The sequence below is a fragment of the Rhinoderma darwinii genome, chromosome 1 (assembly GCF_050947455.1).
Source record: "Rhinoderma darwinii isolate aRhiDar2 chromosome 1, aRhiDar2.hap1, whole genome shotgun sequence".
In the NCBI taxonomy this organism is placed as follows: Eukaryota; Metazoa; Chordata; class Amphibia; order Anura; family Rhinodermatidae; genus Rhinoderma; species Rhinoderma darwinii.
Genome location: NC_134687.1, coordinates 429,188,786 through 429,205,873, shown reverse-complemented (window position 1 = coordinate 429,205,873; position 17,088 = coordinate 429,188,786). Strand labels below are relative to the sequence as shown.

Below are 17,088 nucleotides of genomic sequence, written 5' to 3'. Positions count from 1 at the left end.
ATATAAATGGCCCACCCTGTAGTAATGTAGTATTGTTATAGTAGTGTAGTATTGTTATAGTAATGTTGTATTATTATAGTAATGTAATATTGTTATAGTAGTTCAAATAACTAATTGATTAACAATAATTTTATATTGTATCAAATTTGAATGTAATGCGGCCCGTCAACTTCAAATTTTTTCTATGTGCGGCCCATTTACCCAGCCAAGTTTGAGACCTCTACTCTAGGCCATGTAAAGATCATTCTAAATGTATACCTGTTTGTTCCCAGTAGCGCAGTATACCTTACAAAAATAAGTTTTAAAAATGTCCTGCATCGTATGTAATCGAGGCTTGAAGTGTCGCCTTGGCGTTTACTCAGTTCAGAAGAGTCCGTCGTTTTCATCTCTAACCCAACCTATCTGTCCCTGATTGACTTGGTGACGCCTCCTGCGTCATCCGCGGTCTTCTCCATATCGGGACCGGCGCATACACACAAGGGAATTAAAGCCTGTGCCCTCAACAGGGCATCTCTAATGTGCATGCGATGGTTCACTGCAGGGGGCAACGCCAACGTCAATCAGGGAAAGATGGGTTAGAAATGTATGTAGAATGTATTTTAAGTCCGTGTGCTGTTCCTTAAATAACTGACAGCACAGTGACAATGCAATTCAATGGGGCTATTTACACATCCGTGGTTTTTTCCACAGAGCGTGTGTCCGTTGTGTAAACCTCCCTGCATGTCTTATTCCTCTCCGCGTTTGCAGATCAGACTCGCCCATTAAAGTCTTTGGATGAATAAAACAAAACGGACAGCACACAGACAACATCCGTTTCTAAAGAAAGGCAGAGGAAAAAAAAAAAGTAAAAACAGGAAGTGCCTGCAGAGGAGGAAAATGGATGACACACGGAAACCACACTGACGCAACACGGAAAGTCTCATGCATTAAAAACTACCTTTTTTTGCGGCGCAAATTGGACATGCTCGTGTGAATAAGCCTTAGAAAGGTCTTTACATGTCTTAGACCACTTTAGGGGGGGGGGGTAAGAACTGATGACCGGTTCCCTTTATTATTCCAGTATCTTTTTGAAGCCGTGCTGATGATGCACCCCCTTGGGAGCATTGTTGCCTTGCAGCTCTGTTACTTAAATGTATGCGTTGTGTATGTTCAGTTTCTTCTAACTAAAAAAATAATATAAAAACGGTCTTGTGAATATGTTTTAGTGTATAGGCTATGGGTATGTGCACACTTCCATTTCGTAAAATCATAAAAGCACAGATTGTTAGATATGTTTGAGGGTTTTTTACGGTCGATGGGAGCGGAAGAAAAAACAGATGACAATCCATCATCATCTGTTTTAATCTGTTTTTTGTCCAGGAAACAGGAAAAGGAAGTGAGAGGTGAGGGGAGGGTGTGGGGTTGCTTGGAGACCTTGAGAGGAGCGTGAATTGGAGAGACTCGAAAGAGACCAGCAAAACATGAACAGAAAGATGAGAGAGGAAATCATGAAGACCGGCAGGGACCGTAGCCGCAGCAGAGAGCGCAAACACGATCGCAGCTGGGTAATTTACGCTGTACATTTTTAGCCACTTTATTTACCAGCTCTAGATTGAAGTATTTTTTTTACTAGTTGAACTTTTTTTTTTTTTTTATGGTTTCCAGGACCACAGCCAAGACCAGAGCTGGGACTGCACTCGGGTAATATCCTATAAATGTAGTGGCAGTTCTTGTTACTAATATAGTATAGAAATACTAACACGTTTCCATGTTGTTTAGGTCCGCAACAAGGAGCGCAGGAGGGGAGCGGAAAAGATCCCAATCGATGTTAATCACCTGATTGAACTGGTGAAACAGAGTCCTGCCCTTTGGGATCAGACAGACCCGGGACACTCCGACCGTGTTGTCACCCGTGGCATATGGGAATCCATCTTCCAAACTCTGGTCCTGCAGTGGGAGAACTTCTCTCGAAAGGAGAAAGTTCTGTATGGTATGTGGAAATCTGGGGAAACTACACCTATGTTTATTTAATCTATATACATGCAAGGGGTAATTCCCAGATATGGGGAAATAAAGGGATTATGGGACCAGAATAGTAGAATAATAAACTTTCTTATATACTTAACTGACTGACCACTTCCCACACCGCTGGCATCTTCTATCCCTCACTGCTTGTTGTTTGCAAAGCGGTGTCTTGATGTGTCATCCATAGGGACAATATGTCACATGTCCTCTGCATTGAGCATTTGTCCATATGGAAATCACATCCCACAGAAGCAATTGGCCGCTGCATTCACATGACTTGTCACTGCAGATGACCCATCATGACACAGATTTGAAAACCGTCTGCAGAGAGGACCGAAGACACTGGTGGTGGAGGAAGGTGGAGAAATGGAAAGGTAGACCTATTAGAAATGTTACTATTGTAGACCCCTAAGCACCTTTTTACATGTCTTCTCAATAAAAATGTAATCCCTTTTAACAAGCAGCAACTCCTAGAAAGGAAGGAGTGTGCCAAATGGCAGCTGTGGGGCAATGCCAATTTACAATAAATTTGACAAGATACACACAGTTGTTCGTACAGTAAGAAGTATGTTTTCGGCTGTACCTTATCTGATGAGCGTTACATTTAAAAAAAATGAACGCTCGTTGAATCATGGGCAACTCTTTATGTCTATCGCCAGCTTTCGTTTATATTGTCACTTACAAATATTTGTCTTTAACAGAGAAGCAAATACAGACAAGATGGCGGTCCGTCAGAGACCGTTTCATGCGGGAGCTGGCAGAGGAGAGGAAGCTCCCCAGCGGTTCTATGGCCCCTAAAAGGAAGACTTACGCTTATATGGACTGCCTTTCATTTCTGAGGAAGTCCGCTGAGCAAAGGCAGTATGTGTTCTTGCTTTGCTTGCTCTAAAAGTTTCTGTGAAACAATTTAAATAATTTAATTTAAATTCTTTATCTCCTCAGGTCCTCTACCAATGCGAGGGAGTCTGACTCTGAGTCACCTCTATATGAACCGGAGCCTGAAGAGTCTGCCACCACTGCTGCTGAGGAAAGTGACGCGCCTAACCCAGGAACATCCCAGCCATCCTTCACAGCCCACCCACTGGAGACACTCCGCCACCAGACCGTTCGAGGATCTAGAAGGGGAGGCAAAGCTGCCAGGAAGAGCAGAAGAGAAGCGTCTGACTTTGCGGATAATGTCCTCATGATGCTATCCAACATGCAGGAACAACAAGTCTCCTACCGTGAAGAACAGAAGGACCAGATGTGGCAGATAGAGCAGAGGCAACAGTGGGATAATGAAGATGGCGATCTGCTGTTTCTCAAGAGCCTCCTCCCCTCTCTCCGAGAAATGTCGCCAAGGTGGAAGGCAGAATGTAAGGTGGCCTTGATGACTGTAATGGCCAAATTTACAACATCTACTTCCACCACTAACCCATCATTTTATGACCCTTCAGTAATGGCTCCTAGTCCTGCCCACTCTTCCACACTCAGGTATGCCCCATCTGGGTTTCTCCCCTTGTTCTTCCAATAATTTCCAGAAAGACTAGTGCCATCATAATAACTGTCTGGGTGGTGTTTTTTTTTGTATTAGATATTCCAAGGAGCATTTCCACCCATAACTTGGCCAAAAAATATTAAATTAAAAGTTAAAGCAGTAGCCAAAATTTGGTAATTGTTTCTTTTACTGTGACAAAATAGGAAAGCGGAAGTGCGGCCATATATACACTTTTCTGTTATTCATTCAGCATTATGAGAAAATGTAAAGTTTTATCTTCAGTACCGGAGATGCTAATTCAGAAATGATGAGCAATATGGCTGCTGTTCCTTTTGTCACATTTGCAAAAATGTCTAAGTAAAAGAAACTATTTCTAAATTTTAGTGGTCACAACTAAGTAGGTAAGTGCCAATATCTCTGTAATAAATGAAACATTACCAAACTTACATTGTTATGTTTTGGGAGGAAATCCTCTTTAATAGTGTCGAGCTCTCCGCCTGATGCCTTGCAAAGATCGCTTCTTGGCGTAGTGCTCATCCAGGAGGCCTTTCCTGTTTTTCCATACTTCCTCCCACTTTATGGAAGAAGAATAGCTTACAATGATGAGACCCATCCAGAGCAGCCAGTCCGTTGGTTAACTGGATGTATTGGTACAAATCATAGGCTATCTACATCCACCGTTTCTTGTTTGGCTGGGGCAATACTGGCACTTTGTGGGATCTTGTATACCCAGAGTTGATAATGCATCCATATGTATATTCACATAAACAGAACAAAATATATGTATTTCACTCAGATGACTATAATCTATCCCCACTATGTGATCTTACACGGACAGCCAAATATAGGACAATTGCGATAACCTCTCCTTCGACTGAAACACAAATCAACAGCAACCTCTCATTTACTATAACCCCACTCAGAACCGAGAGTGGCATTGTGGTTAAAATTGTGCTTGAATGTAAAAACGTATTGTAAAGACATTAACCCCTTAGTGACCAGCCTATTTTGAGGCCCTAATGACCAACCTATTTTTTATTTTATTTTTTTCGTTTTTCTATAGTCGCATTTAAAGAGCTATAACTTCTTTTATTTTTGTGTCGACATAGCTTTATGACGACTTGTTTTTTGCGGGAGTAGTTGTACTTTTTAATGGCACAATTTTGTTGTACATATTATTTTTTGATTAAAGAGGCTCTGTCACCAGATTTTGCAACCCCTATCTCCTATTGCAGCAGATCGGCGCTGCAATGTAGATTACAGTAACGTTTTTATTTTTAAAAAACGAGCATTTTTGGCCAAGTTATGACCATTTTTGTAGTTATGCAAATGAGGCTTGCAAAAGTCCAAGTGGGTGTGTTTAAAAGTCCAAGTGGGCGTGTATTAGGTGCGTACATCGGGGCGTGTTTACTACTTTTACTAGCTGGGCGTTCTGACGAGAAGTATCATCCACTTCTCTTCAGAATGCCCAGCTTCTGCCAGATCACGCTGTGACGTCACTCACAGGTCCTGCATCGTGTCAGACGAGCGAGGACACATCGGCACCAGAGGCTACAGTTGATTCTGCAGCAGCATCAGCGTTTGCAGGTAAGTCGATGTAGGTACTTACCTGCAAACGCCGATGCTGCTGCAGAATCAACTGAAGCCTCTGGTGCCGATGTGTCATCGCTCGTCTGACACGATGCAGGACCTGTGAGTGACGTCACAGCGTGATCTGCCAGAAGCTGGGCGTCCTGAAGAGAAGTGGATGATACTTATCGTCAGAGCGCCCAGCTAGTAAAAGTATTAAAAACGCCGCGATGTACGCACATAATACACGCCCACTTGGACTTTTACTTTTAAACACACCCACTTGGACTTTTGCAAGCCTCATTTGCATAATTACAAAAATGGTCATAACTTGGCCAAAAATGCTCGTTTTTTAAAAATAAAAACGTTACTGTAATCTACATTGCAGCGCCTATCTGCTGCAATAGCAGATAGGGGTTGCAAAATCTGGTGACAGAGCCTCTTTAACTCTTATTAGCTTTTTTTCGGGAGAATAGAAAAAAAAAACTGAAATTCCACCATTTTTCTATGCGTTATAAATTGACGCCGTTCACTGTGGCGTAAATAACATGTTACCTTTATTCTACGGGTCGGTACGATTACGACTATACCAAATATGTAGAGTTTTTTTGTTTTACGACTTTTGCACAATAAAAACCCTTTTGAACTAAAATTATTTGTTTTTGCATCGCCGCATTCCAAGAGCCATCATTTTTTTTTATTTTTCCGTCAATGTAGTTATTTTTTGGGTTTGTTTTTTGCGGGACGAGATGTAGTTTTGATACTGTTTTGGGGTACATGGGACTTATTGATTAGCGTTTATGACTTTTGTGGGGCAATGGAGAAAAAATAGCAATTTCGCCATTGGTTTTTGCGTTTTTTACGGCGTAAATGACATATTAACTTTATTGTTTGAGTCATTACGGTCGCGGCGATACCATATATGTATACTTTTTATTTATTTTTTACACTTACTAAATAAAACCACTATTTAGGGGAAAAATTGTTTTATTTTTTTACTGTAATTTTTATTAATCATTTTTATTTCACATTACTGACTTATTTTTTCAGTCCCATGTCCTAATAGGCATATGCCCAGGGCAGACCTGGGGGCTTTTATCAGGCCCCCGGCTGCCATGGCACCCCATCGTAGCTCCCTCCATCTGTAAACAAGTTAAATGGCGCTGTCGCTATTGACCACGGCAAGTAAACTTCGATCGCGGTCGTTGGAGCAGGAGCCCAACTGTCACAGGACACCAGTGCATGGCTTAGACTGGCCACTGTGAAAAGGCGATAGCATAGCCTAAGGCCCCTTAGTGACCGCCGTGAAAAGGTGTATTGGTGGTTACTAAGGGGTTAATGACAGATGGTGAGCATGTGTAGGTTTACATTAAAAAAATCAGATCAGAGATTGAGTCTTTTTTTGTTAAAATCGGATGAAGTGTGCACCTAGCCATAAAAGGGTGGTCTGGCCTGCCATTATGCAACTTATGTACTTTGTATATAAATTCTACAGCTGTCAAGATCCACGCTTGCTGTCAGTGAATGAAAAATGTATTTAGATTAGGGCTCTGTTCCGATCACCTTTGGCTAATACAGTTGAGGTGTATATACTTGCAAACTTATGCCTTGATAGGCGTAGATTTACTTTTCAGCGCAGGTTTTCGGCTTCTATATGTCAGAAAGCATTGAAAATGGTAGGCAGTTGATGTAAGTTGCATATGTTTTCAATATTCAATGATTAAGTTTTATTTACAGAAAACAACTTTAAGGAGATTAAAGAGGCTCTGTCACCACATTATAAGTGGCCTATCTTGTACATGATCTGATCGGCGCTGTAATGTAGGTAACATCAGTGTTTTTTTATTTAAAAAAACGATCTATTTGCACCAAGTTATGACATATTTTAGCTTTATGCTAATGACTTTCTTAATGCCCAACTGGGCGTGTTTTTTACTTTTTGACCAAGTGGGCGTTGTGGAGAGAAGTGTATGACGCTGACCAATCAGCGTCATACACTTCTCTCCATTCATGTACTCAGCACATAGTGATCCTGCGTTGTTCACTATGTGCAGTCACATACACCCACATTAACGCTTAAAAAAAGTCCTGCTGGACTGAAACGTTGCACGGGTGAATAAACTGCTGATGCCTTTTGGAAGTGCTGCATCTGTCCATTTTTTGTCTGCTTGATATTGAGGACCGTGGATCAGGTCCAATTGAGGAGTGCACCCAGTTGCAGTCCAGTTCTGTGGAAACTATTTGTTTTGTTGACCGCAAATAGACGTCGCGTCCAAACAGGACGCAATGTCTATTCACAATCCCGACACTTCGGTAAAGTTTGTGTGTGACTTACATCACAGCAAGAGTAATCTCGTGAGATCACGATGTAAATGACAGCACAGCATGATCTCGATTTGCTGTGTGAGTAAGTCACACACAAACGTTGCCGAAGTGTCGGGATTGTGAATAGACATCGCGTCCTGGTTGGACGCGATGTCTTTTTACTGTCAAGACACTTCAGTAACATTAATGTGGGTGTATGTGACTGCACATAGTGAACAACGCAGGATCACTATGTGCAGAGTAAATGAATGGAGAGAAGTGTATGACGCTGATTGGTCAGCGTCATACACCTCTCTCCACAACGCCCACTTGGTCAAAAAGTAAAAACACGCCCAGTTGTCTATTATCATAAAGCTACAATGTAGAAGGAAGAGTGATCCAGCGCTGATGTTAGTTTAAAAGGGAAATGAGAGTCCCATGTTTATTGGAAAAAAAATTATAAAATTGAAAGGGAGACGCAGTCCCAAAGTGCAAGTAGTCAGGGTATATGCCCAAGCCTACGCGTTTTGAACGCGGTCTGCGTTCTTAATCATGGCAAGAATTTTTTTTTTCCAATAAACATGGGACTCTCATTTCCCTTTTAAACTAACATCAGCGCTGGATCACTCTTCCTTCTACATTGTCATAAAGCTAATATAGGTCATAACTTGGTGAAAATGATCGTTTTTCGAAATAAAAAAAAACAGTGCTGTGATCTACATTACAGCGCCGATCACATTATGTAAGAGATAGGGCACTTATAATGTGGTGACAGAGCCTCTTTAAGCAATGGATGAACACTCCATAGAGTGCTGCATGTGTTGTCACCACATTATCTGTGGAAAAATTGTGTAAAAGTAATACTATTATCCTTTGTGTTTCCTTTTAGCTCCCCGCCAGATAATAAACCAGAGAAGATCCCAAAGATCTACACAAAAACAGGAGATAAAGGTCTCATTCTTATGACATTTCTGTGGGACATTAAATTTGTTTCATAGCCGAGTCATGTCTCAATACATTGTATTGCTTCATAGGCTTCTCAAGTACATACACTGGAGAGCGGAGACCGAAAGATAACCTTGTGTTTGAAGCATTGGGCGCTACTGATGAGCTGACCTCTGCCATAGGGTAAGTTGTGATTGTATGTACAGGGTTTAGAAAATAAAGACTTACATTGATAAACCACGGTAAATCCAGAACCTCGCAATCAAATCTAGTAGGAGTTGTACGTGGGCAGATGTTCTCCAGGTACACGAGTGCTGATCAACGATAACAGCATGTCGATCGGCGCTCTTTTGCTCCATTTAAACAGAGCTAGGACCGGAATGTATGGGAATGAGGAGTGATCATGAATACGATTGTTCGTCTCCATACAATTTGCATCCTGTCGTCAGCACATCCCCTGTTTACATAGGAAGATGTTCTGCGGACAAGCGAAGGTTTTTTTGGCAGCATAAAAGATCTCATCACACGGCAATGATCAGGCATGAGCATTCATGCAATTATTGGCCCATGTAAAAGGGCCAGAAGTTGATATTTTCCATCAGCCAGGGTTCCGGTGAATCCATTGATTTCAACAGAATTGACTGTTAGAAGTTAGACGTGGAACTAACTCACCCCCTTGTTGCTGAAATCTATCTAGGGTTTTTTCGTTTCATGTTTATACGTACATTGTATTATAAAAAGTAATGCAATGGTTATCCAACGTGAAAAAGCTGCACTACTTGTAGCAAGTGTTCATGAGAGAGATTTGTGCTGCTGATGTATTTAGCTCACAGGTTCGCCTGTACTGAATACAAAATACCAGCTGCTACCAGACTACATTAGGTATTACTCAGAGAAGATAGTTAAAGGGGTTGTCCAGGCATGGGGCGGCTTTTCATACTGATGAAAAACAGGATAGGTCATCAGTATATGATCGGTGTGGGTCCATCACCTGGACCCCACACAACAGCTGTTCCGGCTGCCTCCCGGCACCGGAAGTTATGCAGTGATCACTGCCGGAAGTAGATTACTCCGGTCACATTTTAGCGGCCCTGCTGCAGCTCTGCTCCTATTCAAGTGAAGCCGGAACACCCTCCGGGTACCAGAAGTCATGCAGTGGTCGGTGCCGGAAGCAGATGGCTCCGTACACTGTTTAGTGGCCGTGCTGCAGCTCTGCTCCTGTTCACTTGAATAGGAGCAGAGCTGCAGTAACCCAGCACGGCTGCTATGGTGTGACCAGAGCCATCTGGGCCCCCACCGATCATATACTGTTGACCTATCCTGTGGATAGGTCAAAATTATGAAAAACCACCCCATGGCAGGTTGGTTAGTCAGAGCGAAATGATTATTACATGCACCTCCTATTTCCAGTCGTGTAATTTTCCATTCTCCAGCATCTGAGCAGAATTGTGTTTTGTTTATTTTTCCAGGTTGGCCAGGGAATTTTGTCTAGATGCTAATCTCCAATGTGTCACAGAACTTGAGAAGGTATTTCTATTTTATTATTCAAATTAGACTTCACTGAAAACTTTAAGGTTAACTTTTGAACATCATTGTACAATTTGTTTATAGATATACCGTATTTTTCGGACTATAAGACTCAGTTTTTAGCAAGAATAAATCTTGCTAAAAAGTCCCTGCGTCTTATAGTCGGCAGTCAAGAGATGCGGCAGCACCAGGCCCCCTGACCGCTTCTTACTTAACCCCTTCCGGACCCATGATGTACTGGCACATCATGGAGCGGGGAGGGGATGATGTTTGGAGCTGAGCGGGCTCACTCGCTGAGCCCGCTCCATACACTGCAGGTGTCAGAGCAGCGTGTCAGCTATAAAACACAGCTAGGAATAGTGATTGCGCTGTTCCTGGCCGTTTAACTAGTTATTATAATATATTATAACTTATATATTATAACTTATCTCTAGAACGGGGCCCCCTAAACCCCCGTGCTGTCTCCCGGCCACTTCCTGGTTAGGTGGTCTGGAGTTACGGAAACAGCGTAGAACCGCGAGCTACGCGGTTTCCGGTGCTCGGTAGCTACGAAAACAGCGTATATGGTCGAGTTACGGAAACAGGAGTTAAGCGGTTTCCGGAAATCCCATAGAACTGAATAGTAGTTACGGAAACGGCGTAGCATGCTACGCTGCTTCTTTAACTGCCGTTCACTACTATGGAAGTTACGGAAACCGCGTAGCTCAGCAAGTTACGCGGTTTCCATAACTTATCCATGTATTGCAGTGTATTGTACCAGCGATCAAATGATCGCTGGTTCAAGTCCCCTAGGGGAACTAATAAAATGTGTAAAAAAAAAAAAATGTTATACATTTTCAGGAGTGTAAAAAAATATTTAAAAAAAACAAACCTTTTTCCCCAAGCACAATGTAAAAATAAAGTAAAATTGGTACCGCTGCGTCTGTAAAAGTCAGAGACTATTACAATATAGCATTATTTGCACGGTGGCCGGCGTAAAAAAAAATAAAATTTAAAGCCCCAGAATATTTGTTTTTTGGTCACCGTAGCGCTAAAAAAGAATGAAATAAAAAAAAGCTTAGTATTGTAATACATGAATGTAGTCAGAGCGGGGCTGGGGCTGTGTAATAAAGGATGTGCCGCACTCCTGACAACTGGTGCCCGCGGTCAGCATGATGCGATCCGACACTGCAAAACACCCCCATGTGCTGTGTTTAGTGCCGGCGCAGCACAAAGGCTGTATTACACTGCCGCAGCTCTGCTCTAACAGCAGAAAAACCTCTTCTCCGCTATTCCGTCGAATGCTGCGATGAAAGCGGACCGCAGCTTTCAAGGGGAAAATGAGAAGGGGGATGCCCCATGGATCGCGTTACAGGAAATCCCTGTAATGCGATCGAGGGGCAGACAGCCCAGGGTCCATATTTCCTGTTGTTAGGACATACTCTTACGTATGTCCTAACAACTGCCTTTGAACGAACAGTACACAGGCTAATTCACTAGCATATAGATATATGACAGTACATTAAAGTTTAAAAATAAAAACGTAAATAAAAATAATAAAGTAATGTTAAATAAAAAAAATGCACACAAAGTTTTTTACAATAAACGTTAAAATAAAAATCTCAATACATAAAATATACACACTTTCTGTATCGTCGTGACCGTAATAACCTGCACAACAAATTTGTAGCGTCATTTATGTACACACTAAAAAAAATAAAACTGCATTCTTTCACTTATTAACCCCTTCCCGCACCTTGACGTTAATGAACGTCAATGTGTGCAGTAACTTCGCGCACCTTGACGTTCATTAACGTCAGTGCTTTGACAGTTAACCGCCGCGCGGCGCTACACCGCAGCGGCGGTTAACTGTGCAGGGTGTCAGCCCTGCTCTCCCTGTTGCCGATCAGCGGCCTGTCGCCGCTGAAATCGGCAATTAACCCCTTCGATGCGGTGGTCGATTGCGATCCCCACATTGAAGAGGTTTACAGCGGATCGGCAGCCCCCCACATGTATTTGCGGGGGCTGGCGATCCTTCTCACGGCAACCAGAGGACAGACAATGACCTCCGGGTTGCCATGTACGGAAGCCTCGGAGGATCAGCCTCCGGCCGTTCCTCCTCTGCTTCCTGTCAGTGTGACAGTTACGTCACAATGACAGTTACAACACATTACACTACGTGTGTAGTGTAATGTGTTCCAGCAGCGATCAGAGCTGCAAGTCTAAGTGTCCCCTAGTGGGACAAGTAAAAAAAGTAAAAAAAAGATAATAAAAATGTTTTGAAAAAGTGTAAAAATAAAAGTTAGAAGTGACATAAACAAAGAATGCTTTTTTTCCTATAATAAGTCTTTTATTATAGGAAAAAAATTAACACGATAAAAAAAGTACACATATTTGGTATCACCGCGTTCGTAACGACCCCGACTATAAAACTGTAATATTATTTTTCCCGCACGGTGAACACCGCGAAAAAAATAAACGAAAAACAGTGCCCGAATCACAATTTTTTGGTTACCACCCCTCCCAAAATCGACAATAAAAAGTGATCAAAAAGTCGCATGTACGCCAAAATGGTACCAATACAAACTACAACCCGTCCCGCAAAAAACAAGCCCTTACACCGCATTTTTGACTCAAAAATAAAAAAAGTTATCGCTCTCAGAATATGGTGACACAAAAAAGAATTTATTTTATAAATAAGTGATTTTATTGCACAAACGCTGCAAAACATCAAAAAGTTATATACGTATGGTATCGCTGTAATCGTATCGACCCGCAGTATAAAATATAATGGTAATTTATAGCCCAGGGTGAACGCCATAAAAAACAGTTTCAGAATTGATGGTTTTTGGTCACCTTGCTTGCCAAAAAATTGAATAAAACGTGATCAAAAAAATTTCTAGTACCCCAAAATGGTACCAATGAAAACTACAGATTGTCCCACAAAGAATAAACCCTCACCCAGCTCCGGTGGAAAAAAAATAAAACCGTTCTGGCTCTCAGAATATGGCGATGCAAAATGTGCAGTGTTCCAAAAGCAGATAAGATCGGGCGCCTTTTATCAGTGCGACACCGGCCACATATCTGCGGATTATTATTTATTTACTGCATTATTATACCCTCTTATTATACCCTGATGTACCCCGCACAGATAACATGTACCCTGATGTACCCCGCACAGATTACATATGCCCCCACATTATATATTGAGACACCAGTAAAACCCCAAACAGAACTACTACCAAGCTACATCTGCGCCCCAAAAGCCAAATGCTGCTCCCTCCCTTCTGAGCCCTGCAGCGTGCCCAAACACCAGTTTACGCCCATAGATATGGCATCGCCATACCCAGGAGAACCCGCTTAATATTTTATGAGGTATTTGTCTTCAGTGGCACAAACTGGGCATAACATGTAGTGCACTAAAATGGCATATGAGTGGAAAATTGTAATTTTTACTCTGCACCATCCGCTGCACATTAACTCCTGCGCGCACCACAACATAGCATGTCGTAGTGTGGGGGGGGGGGGTGATGCATGGAGCGTCTCACGTAAAAAATAAAGCATTTAAAACGGCAAAATCACTGTTTTTTGGTCACCTTGGCTCTACCTAAAAATGTAATAAAAAGTGCTCAAAAAGTTGTATGTACCAAAAAATGGTACCAATAAAAACGACCGCTCGTCCCTCAATAAATAAGCCCTCATACCGCTCTATTGACTGAAAAATAAAAAAGTTGTGGCTCTTGGAAAGCGGGGAGGAAAAAACTAAAAAGGAAAAGAAAAAAATGGATCAGTCCAGAAAGGGTTAATTACTTTCTAATGAAAAACCATTTATGACCACACGTGGGGTATAGCCGTACTCGGGAGAAATTGCTTTACAAATGTTGGGCAGCATTTTCTCCTTTATCCTTTGTGAAATTGAAAAAATACAACATTTTAGTGGAAGAAATGTTGATATTCATTTTCACGGCCTAATTCTAATAAATCCTGCAAAAGACTTGTGGGGTCTAAATGCCCACTATATCCCTAGATAGATTCTTTAAGTGGTGTAATTTCCACTTTTGGGGGGTTCCACTGTTTGGCCTCTCAGGGGCTTTGGAAATGCAACATGGCACCCAAAAACCATTTCAGCTAAATTTGATCTCCAAAAGACAAATAGCGCTCCTTCCCTTCTGAGCCTTGCTGTGGGTCCAAACAGCCGTTTATTACCACATATGGCATATTTCCGTAATCGGGAGAAATTGTTTTACAAATGTTGGGGTGCTTTTTCTCCTTTATTCCTTGTAAAAATTAAAAATGGCTACCTTTTTTCAGAAAAAAAGTAGATTTTTACCTTTACAGAATAATTCCAATGAATTCAGCAAAACAACCGCGGGGTCAAAATGCTAACTTTACCCCTAGAAAAATTCCTTGATGAGTGTAGTTTCCAAAATGGGGTCACTTTCCGGGGGTTTCCACTATTTTGTTCCCTCCAGTGCAATTCAAACGCGACACGGCACTGAAAACTATTCCAGCAAAATCAGAATTTCAAAATCCAAATGGTGCTCCTTTCCTTCTGAGTCCTGCTGTGGGTCCAAACTGCAGTTTATTACCACATATGGGGTATTGCTGTAATCGGGAGAAATTGCTTTACATATGTTGGGGTGTTTTTTCTCTTTTATTCATTAAAAAAATTCTACGTTTTTTTCAGAAAAAAAGTAGATTTTCATCTTCACATACTAATTCAAATACATTTTGCAAAAAAACTGTGGGTTCAAAATGCTAACTATACCCATAGATAAATTCCTTGAGGGGTGTAGTTTCCAAAATGAGGTCACTTTTGGGGGTTTTTATTGTTTTGGCCCCACAAGACCTCTTCAAACCTGACATGGTACCTAAAATATATGCTAAAAAAAAAGGAGGCCCCAAAATCCACTAGGTGCTTCTTTGCTTCTGAGGCCTGTATTTCAGTAAATTAGCGCACTAGGGCTACATGTGGAATATTTCTAAAAACTGCAGAATCTGGGCAATAAATAATAAGTTCCATTTCTCGGGTAAAAACTTCTGTGGTATAGAATTTTTTTTATTACAAATGAATTTTGTAAAAAAAAAATGACATTTGTAACTTTCACCTCTACTTTGCTTTAATTCCTGTGAAACGCCTAAAGGGTTAAAACACTTTCTGAATGCTGTTTTGAATACTTTGAGGGGTGCAGTTTTCAAAATGGGGTGATTTATGGGGACTTTCTAATAAATAAGACCCTCAAAGCCACTTCAGAACTGAACTGGCCCCTGTAAAAATCGGCTTTTGAAATTTTCTTGAAAATATGAGAAATCGCTGCTAAAGTTCTAAGTCTTGTAACGTCCTAGAAAAATAAAAGAATGTTCAAAAAACGATGCCAAACTAAAGTAGACATATGGGGGATGTTAACTAGTAACTATTTTGTGTGGTATTACTATCTGTTTTACAAGCAGATACATTTAAAATTTAGAAAAATGCTAATTTTTGCAAATTTTCTTCAAATTTTGGTGTTTTTTACAAATAAATATTGAATTTATCGACCAAATTTTTTCCGTAACATAAAGTACAATATGTCACGAGAAAACAATCTCAGAATCACTTTGATAGGCAAAAGCATTCCGGAGTTATCACCACATAAATGGACACATGTCAGATTTGAAAAATCGGCTTCGTCCTGAAGGCCAAAACAGGCTCAGTCCTGAAGGGGTTAATGTGAGGCTTTGAGGTGTTATGAATTTAGTACCGCCAGGTGCCTCACATTAATAGTAATTCACACCATCATGTACCTCACACATTAACCCACTGTCCATTATAACTGAGGAACATGATGGGGTTAATTACTATTAATGTGAGGCACATGGAGGTATAAAGTTTATCACATCACGTGCCTCACATCAGAAACTTTTTTTATTTTATTATTATTGTTGGTAAAGTCTCATTTTGGTATCAAGAATCACAATACTACACAAAGTATCGGTATCTAAGTCCAAATTCTGTTATCGTGACAACCCTACCTTGGACATAGTTTCCGCCTCCTAGTGGCAGAACCCTATGCAAAAATCTCCTCCTATCAGGCTATAACCCTCCACAGCTATCCTATTGGCAGCTTCAATATTCCATCAGATGGCAATGTGCCATTTTCTTCTTTCTGTCTTTTCTGCTGGTGTTAGGAGAGGCAGTTTTCTCTCTCGTTCCACTTTTCCCTTTCTCGTCTGCTATCCTCCTTTTAAGAGGGCCTGGATGTAGTTCTTGGGTTAGCGCTCTTAAAGGACAGGTCAGATGTTGGCTCTTTCCGTTCTATTCCAGTACTTTGTTCCCATCCAGGTAACATCGATACCTTCCTGCGATAGGTGGCACGGCCCATAATGTACTTGACGCATTGCAGTCTAGTCTACTTGAGCCGCTGGACAACATTTCCCTCTGCCTCTTTTCTTGAAAAGTTTGCTTCTTGTTGCCAATCACCTCCATTCGTCATGTCACTGAACTGGCAGCCTATAAATATTTTCCCTATCCCCCAATGACACCACCATCTTCCACTGGACAGGAAACTAGGATTCATTTAAAAGGAAGGAATACCAGCATCATCCACAGTACTGTCCTTCGGACAAAGGCAGGGACGACATAGGATTCAAGTAAAGGCAGACTGTAGGAGCCCAGCCTGGATCTGAGGGGCTCATGGGTGACCTGTCGGCATGTCTCCACTAGGAGCTATCGGAGATAGGTGGGGTGAAGAGAAGGAACCAGACTGTCTGTGGACGCTCCATTCCTCCCTCCCCCTGCTGTGTGCGGGGCCATTGGGTGCTTCCTTGGGACCGGACTGCAGCGATGTCTAGGTACGCCTGGGTAGCTCTACAGGCTGTATCTGTGTGTTCACCGGTACTTTATGTTTACGGCCAGTGGAGCTGGAAGTGATACGGGTTACTTACGGTTTCCTCCTGTGGCTGTCGCTCGACGTCAGGGCCGGAAGTGGGCAGAGTTTTTAGTGCGTTCTCTTTGAAAGAGGCCCAGCCAGTCTTGGGAGAGCTGTGTCTTGAAATTAACTACTGCAGCTCTCCAGCTTCCTAGTGTTTGGAATGGAAGCTTTCACAGCGCACTGATCCCAGTGACACTGGCACAGTTGCCGGATCAGTACACACTGGTGGGGTAAGAGGGGTTGTTACCCCTAGTTGTTTCCTTAGCCCTATTTTTTATTGTAGAATATTATTGTTTTTAGGGCTCTAAGGGCCCAGGGAAAAGATCAGCTAAACTTAAAAACAAAGAATGTGGAATTTGTAAGTAAAAGCTC

General features: G+C 41.8%; 1 protein-coding gene across 4 annotated transcripts in view; it reads left to right on the top strand.

Moving 5' to 3' along the window:
* MMAB (metabolism of cobalamin associated B) overlaps window positions 1–17,088 on the top strand; it is a 38,682-nt gene that overhangs the window by 5,111 nt on the left and 16,483 nt on the right. For 2 of the 4 annotated variants that reach the window (XR_012849568.1, XM_075830585.1), the window contains exons 2-10: window positions 691–988; window positions 1,360–1,544; window positions 1,645–1,680; window positions 1,759–1,969; window positions 2,706–2,865; window positions 2,947–3,477; window positions 8,244–8,305; window positions 8,389–8,482; window positions 9,769–9,826. Coding sequence is in view for 3 of the 4 variants with exons in the window: in XM_075830585.1 (XP_075686700.1) it covers window positions 1,461–1,544; window positions 1,645–1,680; window positions 1,759–1,969; window positions 2,706–2,865; window positions 2,947–3,477; window positions 8,244–8,305; window positions 8,389–8,482; window positions 9,769–9,826 (1,236 nt within the window). In the remaining variant the exon portion in view is untranslated. The remainder of the gene's footprint in view (window positions 1–690; window positions 989–1,359; window positions 1,545–1,644; window positions 1,681–1,758; window positions 1,970–2,705; window positions 2,866–2,946; window positions 3,478–8,243; window positions 8,306–8,388; window positions 8,483–9,768; window positions 9,827–17,088) is intronic. The other 2 variants (XM_075830594.1, XM_075830603.1) reach the window with 2 other exon arrangements.